This window comes from Mercurialis annua, linkage group LG1-X, assembly GCF_937616625.2.
Source record: "Mercurialis annua linkage group LG1-X, ddMerAnnu1.2, whole genome shotgun sequence".
Taxonomy (NCBI): domain Eukaryota; kingdom Viridiplantae; phylum Streptophyta; class Magnoliopsida; order Malpighiales; family Euphorbiaceae; genus Mercurialis; species Mercurialis annua.
Window position 1 is genome coordinate 49,896,417 of NC_065570.1, and position 9,236 is coordinate 49,905,652.

A 9,236-nucleotide genomic window follows, 5' to 3' on the forward strand; every position below is an offset into this window, starting at 1 on the left:
CCGGTGGTTGGATTGGATCTGTAATTTGTTTGTAGCGGTAGAGGGTAAGAAAAAAGAGTAGTAATGATATGGCGGCGGCGGAGGAGGTGGAAAAAAGGAAAGGAAAATGGGTTTAGTCATGGTGAATTAGGACTGCACAACAAACTGTGATATCTGAAATTGAGGTAATTTGTTAATATAAATGGGATTTTGTCGACTGTTTGGTGTTGTATTGTTTGTTCTTGTATTTTTTGTGTTTATTCCTCAATAAAACTGGTTAGATTATCGTCACCATATCTGCATTGTAAGTAAAAATTCATTTTTAATATAGTATATAATATCATTCTCAATTTTTACAAATAATCTGGAGATGGTGGTGGATTTAAATGGTTTAAAAGGTTTTTGAGATGCTTGGACCAAGCTTGTGTGGTTTTCTTCGCAAAAATAATTAGGGTTTTTTACACAAATCCCCTAAAAATGCTATGGTGTTTCACTTTTCCCTCACCATTTTGATTTTGGCAAAAATCTCTCAAAAAAAATACTCCCTCCGTCCCGTTTAAGAAGTCCCATATTCTATTTTGAGATGTCCCATTTAAAAAGTCTCATTACTATTTTTAGAGTATTTTTCCATTTAATATCCAATTTTACCCTTATTTTAGTTATCTTAAAAGAGTTCTATGGAAAATTCCACTATCATTAATAGGGGCAAAACATGAAAAAACATGAAAAGACAAGAATAATTAATTTTTTCTTAATCTGTGTGTAAAGTCAAATGGGACTTTTAAAGTGGGACGGAGGGAGTAAAAAGTTTACAAAAATCCCTCATAACCCAAAATAAAAGAAAATGAGACAATATTGTCCTTGGTATTTGTCAACATTTCATTGGTCTATGTTTGAGTCAATCAAATGATGACACGTGGCAAATCTAGATTTGGTTAGACAATCTAACCAACCGCCACCGACCACCGGCCAAATTCCGGTCCGACCGGCCCGACCACCGCGGTCAACGGCCGGACCACCGCGGTCAACGCCGGTCAACGGCCGGACCACCGCGGTCAACGACAGTCAACTATAGTGGTGAGATTTTAAAAGAATTAAATAAAATATAAATTTGCTATTAGTAGGAATAGAACCCATGACCTCTCACACTTTGTCCATGTGTCTAACCATCAAGGCAAGACATATTTGTTGTCTTTAATTACTCTTTAATATATATACATATACTCTTTAATAATGTATAAGGAAGCATTTAAACTAAATATAAACATATTAAAATGGTTGATTATAAATTATATATTATTATAAAATACTAATAAAATATTATGCTTGTTAAAATTTAAATTAATTTATTCTAATTAAATTAATACTAGTGTAAATTAAATATTAACTTAAAATAAATTAAGTTAAAATAAATTTATAAATTAATGTATTAGAAACACAATTAACTTAATGTCAACTCGATATAAACTCAAAATAAATTATATAAGTTAATTTAGTTGATATAAAGTTAGTTTTTAAAATTATAATAAATTACTAAAAAAATTGCTTTAAATTAACATGTAACCTTCATCAAGTTTACATTGAGTTGACATTAGGTTTATATCGAGTTGACATTAGGTTTACGTTGAGTTGATATTAAGTTACATTTCAAAATTAAAATAATTTACTATTTCGGATTGACATTAAATTTATACTGAGTTGACATTAGGTTTGCATGCATTGACATGAGATTTACACTGAGTTGACATTAGGATTACATTGAATTGGCATTAGGTTTACATTGAGTTGACATTGAGCTGTCATTAAATTGATATTAAGTCGACGTTGAGTTGATATTAAGTTAATGTTTAAAATTATAATAATTTACTAAAACATTTACTTTGAATTGACATGTGGTTTACATCAATTTTACATTGAGTTTATATTAGATTTACATTCACTTGACATTGAGTCGACGTTGAGTTGATATTAAATTTAATTTATATTAAGTTTAAATTGAGTTGATATTAGGTTTATATTGAGTTGACATTGAGTCATCATTGAGTCGACATTAGCTTTACATTGAGTTGACATTGAGTCGACATTAGTTTGACATTGAGTCGACGTTCAGTTCTTAAGTTTGCATTCAGTTGATATTAATTTACATTTCAAAATTAAAATAATTTACTAAAAAATTACTTTGGATTGAAATTAGGTTTACATTGAGTTGACATTGAGTCGGCATTAGGTTTACATTGAGTTGACATAGAGTCGCCATTAGGCTTACATTGAGTTGACGTTGAGTTATTAAGTTTACATTGAGTTGATATTAATTTACATTTGAAAATTAAAATAATTTACTAAAACATTACTTCGGATTGACATTAGGTTTACATTGAGTTGATATTGAGTTGACATTGAGTCGATATTAGATTTACATTGAGTTGACATTGAGTTATTAAGTTTACATTGAGTTGATATTAATTTACATTTTAAAATTAAAATAATTTACTAAAAAATTACTTCGGATTTACATTAGGTTTACATTGAGTTGATATTAGGATTACATTGAGTTGACATTGAGTCGACATTGAGTTGATATTAAATTTACATTGAGCTGATATTAAGTTAATTTTTAAAAGTATACTTACTAAAATACATTAAACTTACATTGAGTTGACATTAGGTTTACATTGAGTTGATATTGGGTCGTCATTGAGTTGACATTAAGTCCATATTGAGTTGACATTAAATTTACACAAATTACTGTAATAAAAACTTAAATAATTTAATTTCAATCTACTATATTTTAGTTTTGAAAGTATAAATTATAGAAAAATAATTTTATATAATAATATAAAATAATTTCATTTTAAATTTATAATTATTTATCAAAACATTTACTTTAAATTAACATTCAGTGAACATTAAATTTATATTGAATTTACATTGAGTTCACATTAAGTTTACTTTGAGTTTATATTGAGTTAATATTAAGTTTATATTCAGTTCACTTATATTAAAATTATTTTCGGTTTATTTTATTTTAATAAAACCTTAAATAATTTACTTTCAAATTACTATTAGTTTATTTGTTATATTATAAATTACTTTTAATAGTATACATAATGAAGTTGACATTAAGTTATCATTGAATTGACATTAAGTCGTCATTGAATTTATATTGAGTTCTTATTGAGTTTACGCACACCACGGGGGTCCCACTACCACATATCCGACTACGACCACTAAAAACCATTATATTTTTCAATTTTAAAAAGTGAAATATTTTTACTAGTTTTACTTATATATTAATAAATTGTAAAATATAAATATATGTATATTTTATTTTTTTATTGTATAAATATTTAATAAATAAATAAATTTAATTAGACTAATTTAATATTAAACTTATAATAAATTTAATTTAAGTTGATATTTAGTTTACATTATAAATTAATTTCATTCTAATAAGTTAATTTAAATTTATAATCAGTTATACATATATATTATAGAGTAAATGTTGACAACAAATAGCCTTTGCCTTAATGGCAAAGCACAACCTCTCTCTTATAAGAGGTCAAGGGTTCAAATTCCCTCAATCCCAAAATGGTGTTTTATTTAATTTTTAATTATCTAACTAAAATTAGTCCAACCATTAAAAATGGTTAGACCACAAACCATTAATGGTGGTGGTTTGGGCGTTGACCGCGATGGTCCGGCCGTTGACCGGCGTTGACCGCGGTGGTCCGGCCGTTGACCGGCCGTTGACCGGCGTTGACCGCGGTGGTCCGGCCGTTGACCGGCGTTGACCGGCCAATAATGGTCTGACCGGTGGTGGTTCGGTTTGAATTGGCCCGATTTATGTAAAATGAGGAGAAATTATTAGGTGTAATGGAAACACAATAGGTAAAATACACCATAGGGATAAAATAGTAATCACAACTATTAAAAGGTAGAGATGAAAAGAATCTTTTAAAATTGAGAGATTTTTGCAAAAAAAAAAAAAGTTGGGTGATTTATACAAACTTTTGAGTTTTTGGGTGATTTGGTGTAATTTTCTCAAATAATTATCACCCATTTCCAGTTGATCTCGTCCGCAAGCTAGGCAAGCAACTATTGGAATGTGTAGCATGTGTGCAGTGTAGTCATTGCTCTTGTCCAATGAAAAATTGTATTTTCCCTCCTTAATTGGTTATGGAACAAAACTGTTCAGAGAATCTAATTTAATTTTATTGTTGTGCTTGTTTAACAAATGTTCCATCTTACTTTATCTTGTTCATGAAGATGTATATAATTTACGTAAAATGGTGCTCAGTGAAACTTTTCTTTTATAATTTTGCTAAATTTAAAAATAAACTAAATCAACCGGAAATCAACCAAAAATCAACTAAATATCAACCAAATATTATAAAAATTAACTTTTTATTTGTTTTCCGCGACACATTTTAAAACCGCTAGTACCGTTTTTCTCCTCCTTAATGTTGACAAGCATCGATTTTGACTTTTTGACGAGTTCGTTTTATGTTGAAGCTCTTAGTTTATAATTTTACTAAATTTTAAAGATCAAACAAATATAAACTAAAGATCAACCGAATATCAACTACAAATCAACTTAATGTCAACCGAATATCAATAATATAATTTTGTTAACTAAAATTTTCAATAAGGGTTTGCTTAAGAATTTCGCATAATTACTTTTCTTTTGTAATTTCGCTAAATTTAAAAGATAAACTAAATGTCAACTCGAAATCAACTAAATATCAATAATATAATTTAGTTAACTAAAATTTTCGATAAGGGTTTACTTAAGAATTTTTCATAATTTCGCTAAATTTAAAAGATAAGCTAAATGTCAAACAGAAATCAACAAAAATCAACTGAAAATCAAGTAAATGTCAACCAAATGTCAAAAAAAAATATTTTTCATTTGTCTTCCGCGGCATATTCAAAACCAATATTGCCATTTTTCCCCTCCTTAATTTTGAAAAGCGTCAATTTCGACGAGTTCGCTTTATGTTGAAACTCTTACTTTATAATCTTATCAAATTTTAAAGACTACCAAAATGTCAACTGCAGATCAACCAAATATAAACTAAAGATCAACCGAATGTCAACCAAAAATCAACTGTATTTCAATTGAATATCAATAATATAATTTAGTTAATTAAATTTCCGATAAGAGTTTGATTAAGAATTTCCGATAAGAGTTTGATCAATAATATAATTTAGTTAATTAAATTTCTCGTAATTTCCGATACCACCGGCTTCACTCTCTGACCTGGAAAATCAAGATCTGTTTCCATTCCACCATCGGGTCGAAGAACTCTCCGTTCTCGACATTCCTACGGTAAATTCTCGTCTTATTGTCGATTATGGCTCCAATAAGCTCGAGTGCGGCGGAAGAGGCGCTATTATGCCGGCGACTTTGGCTAAGTTTACTCTCAACGACGCCGAAGGTTTAGATTTCTACGACCTTACCTTAGTCGACGTTATAATCTTCTGATGCTTGTGATTTCGAAGAAAGCTACTAACGGGAGGTGCGATGGCGATTGCCACCGGCTATTTGTTTGACCTAAAAGAAAAAAGAAGATGATTTGAAAATTTCACTGCGTGTTGGGAAGAAGGGGGTATACTTGTCTTATTTCAATATTAAATCAGCTTGTTTTTAGTTTTGAGGTATTTGTGAAAACAATTGTTTTTGATTGAGAGATTTATGCATATTTCTTATAGGTGATGTATTTATGAAAATAAATGGACTATATGGGTGATTTGTGTGCTTAGCCCTTAATTTTACATGTAAATCCGGAAAGCCCGGGCTGAACCTGCAAAAGTAGAATGCATGGGCCGGGTTTGAGTAGTAAGCCCGTACCGGGCTTGGACTAACTTAAAAAATGCAAAATGATGCCTTTTGCTACAGACATCACACTTTAATACATAAACTTTTTTTTTTGTCAAAATGATGAATTATCATAGATAAGAGGATCACCTACATGAGTTTCGTGTCTAACCACAAATGTTGTTACAACAGAAACTATAGTCTCGAAGAGCTTTTTTGGCCAATATACGTGCCACCCAACTACAGGTTCTTTTAACAAAAAGGAAAGATTGCGGACATACTATTTTCCGACAGAATTTTACAGTCTTGGACAATAATGTCACAATTAAACTCAATACTGGAGTTGTTTGAAAATGCCTCTATGATCACCTTCACATCTCCTTCGAACAAAACCTCCGGAAGCTGGAGTCGAATAGCCAGCTTTATTGCATCTCTAAGTGCCATAGCTTCCACCAAAGCTGGAGAATCAATGTGCAGGTACCTGTTTGTAGATGAACTAACCACTTTACCCATATGGTCTCGAACTACACAGGCCCCAACCCAGTAGAAGCGCTTGCCTGAAAAGCTCCATCAAAGTTGATTTTGTATACGTTTGATGGCGGGGGATTCCATCTATCTGTAGCCCTCCCCTGAACCTGGAACGTCAGGCTGGTTCGGAGGAGGCTGGACATTGGTACCAAAACGTGTAAACTCTGCTTGGAGCCTAGCAGCCGTTGAAATGACTTCATGGTGATCACAGTTCTCATCTCGAAAAATCAATGCATTTCTCGCTTGCCATAAAGCCCACATCCATCACACCACCTCGGATAAGAGCTTGATTTTGTCTCTGAGACTAGGATGTCTATTTTCTAAGCTCAACCAAATACCTTTCAGATCGCTTTGCTCCACCAGAACATCCATAATCTGACGAGATGACCCCAACCAAACAGCTTCAGCAAAGGGCCATTGGAAAAAAAAGGTGCACCAACGTTTCCTCCGTATTGCAGCTAGGACACAAACTCTCTTTCACTGACATCCTTCTGTAGATATTTCCATTTGACGCCAAGCCTTTATTAAGTGTTTTCCAAATGAAAGTGTGCAAGTTTGGGGTGACCTGCAATTTCCACAATAATTTCCAGCTCACTCCAGTCCCACATTACTAATAGGTAATCTGAAAATGGCCGCGGCTTCCTCTTGAGAGAAGATGTCCTGAATCAGATGGTGGTCCCAACTTATTGAGTCCTAGAGGATTAGGTCTAAGACCATAGTGATATTGCTTGGAACTACTGTTGACGGAGCTGCTCCTACCGCTTGCCTCGTAGGTAACCAGGGGTCCTGTCTCACCCGGATACTAGTCCCATTTCTGACCTGCCATCTGAACACCCATATCAAGAACATTTCTACCCTTCAGAATACTCTGCCATGCCCACAACGCGTTGGAATGAGGGGCTGCTTCTAAAAAAGAGACATGGAAAATATTTGCCTTTCGTAACTCTTGTGATAAGAGAATCCGCCAACCTTCCTTTACTAGCAAAGCGAGATTGAAGTGCTCTAAATCTCTGAAGCTCGTACCACCTTCCTCTTTAGAATTGCACATAAACTTAGTTGAGAAACAGTACATGATTTTAAACTAAAAACCTCTGCAATTTCAGGTGATGTATATCTGGAAAACAGTAACTACAATGACAAATATAACCCAAAAAATACATACAAACCAGTGGCGGAGCCACTCATAGACGGTCTCGTCCGCCCTGCCTAGTATCTAAGATCCAAATTTCTTTTAAAAAAAAGAGTTTTGATTTGAGGCGGACCCGTATAATTGTATAAGAATAAAATAAAATACAAAAAAAATCGGTCAGCTCAATTCAGTTCTTAAAACACTCTAAATTATGTTTGTTATGTAAATCAATTGAACAGATTTTTTCATCGACACCCACATTTTCAGATATACTAATGCACATTGAGCTCAAAATAGTTTAAAAATCAGAAAACATATGGAATAATTGGAAGAAGAAACAAACCGAATTAGATCAAATTTGCAATTCAAAGCCAGAATTACACATTACATTAATAAGAACTACTCTCTAACTTTCTTAATTACACAGCATTTCAATTGAACACAAATCAACTAACTCTAACTCTAAAAGAACACAACCACCGTCGCCCATTTCACTTTTCTTGACAGCAAGACTTCTCCGACCACCACCATCACCGTCACAACCACCGCCGCTCAACCGCCGAATCCATAGAGAGTTCGTCCCTGTCTCTTCAAAGCATAAACAACATCCATTGCAGTAACAGTCTTCCTCCTCGCGTGCTCAGTGTAAGTCACAGCGTCTCTAATCACATTCTCCAAGAAGATCTTGAGAACTCCACGTGTCTCCTCGTAGATCAGCCCGCTGATCCGCTTAACTCCGCCTCTCCGAGCCAAACGCCGGATCGCCGGCTTTGTAATTCCTTGGATGTTGTCTCTTAAGACCTTCCTGTGCCGCTTTGCTCCGCCCTTTCCTAATCCCTTACCTCCTTTTCCTCGTCCTGACATTTTTGGACCTAATCGATTGGATTTTTGAGACAATTGAATTTGTTTGATTTGAATTGTGGATTTTGGGGATTTTTGTGTGGGTATTTAAGGAGTTTAATCGATCCTTGTGACGCTCTGAAGAGCGTTTTGAATCGTTGATTGAGTTTGGTTTGACGGTGAGAGATTACTGAGGTTGGCTTGTATGCGGATCGCTGACGTGGATAAATATTTGTGTTTGTTTGATTTTTTTTTTCTTTTGTTTCTTTCGTGGGAAGAAATAAACGGAACGGGGGTTTGTTTTTGTTGTTTGGGTTTTTGGCGGTAATCTGAAACTTTTGGCGAAATTAATGAGATTCATATTTTTAAACTTTAAAGAGTTAAGCGGGTTTTTTTTTTCTAGACTTTTTAGTTTTTATGGAGCAGCATAAAAATGAGAAAATTATATGAATTTTTTTGAAATTTTAATTGTTTACTTTAGTGACCCGTGTTTTTATTTTTTATAAAAAATCTCTTAAATTTTAAAAATATTTTCCATGCTTATTCGAAGTAATTTTTAATAAATTATTTTAATTTTGAAATTCTCAACAACTCAATGTAAACTACATGTCAGTACAAAGTACATTTTTTAATAACTTACTATAATTTTAAAAATTAATTTAATATCAACTAAATTAACTTATATAATTTATTTTGAGTTTACATCAAGTTGATAATAAGTTGATTGTGTTTTTAATACAGTAGTTTATAAAATTTATTTTAACTTAGTTTACTTTAAGATAATATTTAATTTATACTAGTATTAATTTAATTAGAATAAATTAATTTAAATTTTAACAAGCATAATATCTTATTAGTGTTTTAGTAAATATTATTTATAATTAACCATTCTAATAGGTTTATATTTAGTTTACATGCTTTCTTATACATTGTTAAAGAGTA

At 32.3% G+C, this 9,236-nt stretch overlaps 1 protein-coding gene across 1 annotated transcript; it reads right to left on the reverse strand.

The window, feature by feature from the left end:
* Positions 1-7,779: 7,779 nt before the first annotated feature.
* LOC126665745 (histone H4) lies at positions 7,780-8,381 on the reverse strand. The gene has a single exon (XM_050358637.2). The coding sequence runs from the start codon at positions 8,316-8,318 to the stop codon at positions 8,007-8,009; it is 312 nt and encodes a 103-aa protein (XP_050214594.1). The 5' UTR covers positions 8,319-8,381; the 3' UTR covers positions 7,780-8,006.
* Between the last annotated feature and the right edge of the window lie 855 nt (positions 8,382-9,236).

What these genes read in the sequence shown, in the direction of transcription:
- LOC126665745 (XM_050358637.2), bottom strand. Translation starts at nt 8,318, where the DNA reads ATGTCAGGACGAGGAAAAGGAGGTAAGGGATTAGGAAAGGGCGGAGCA.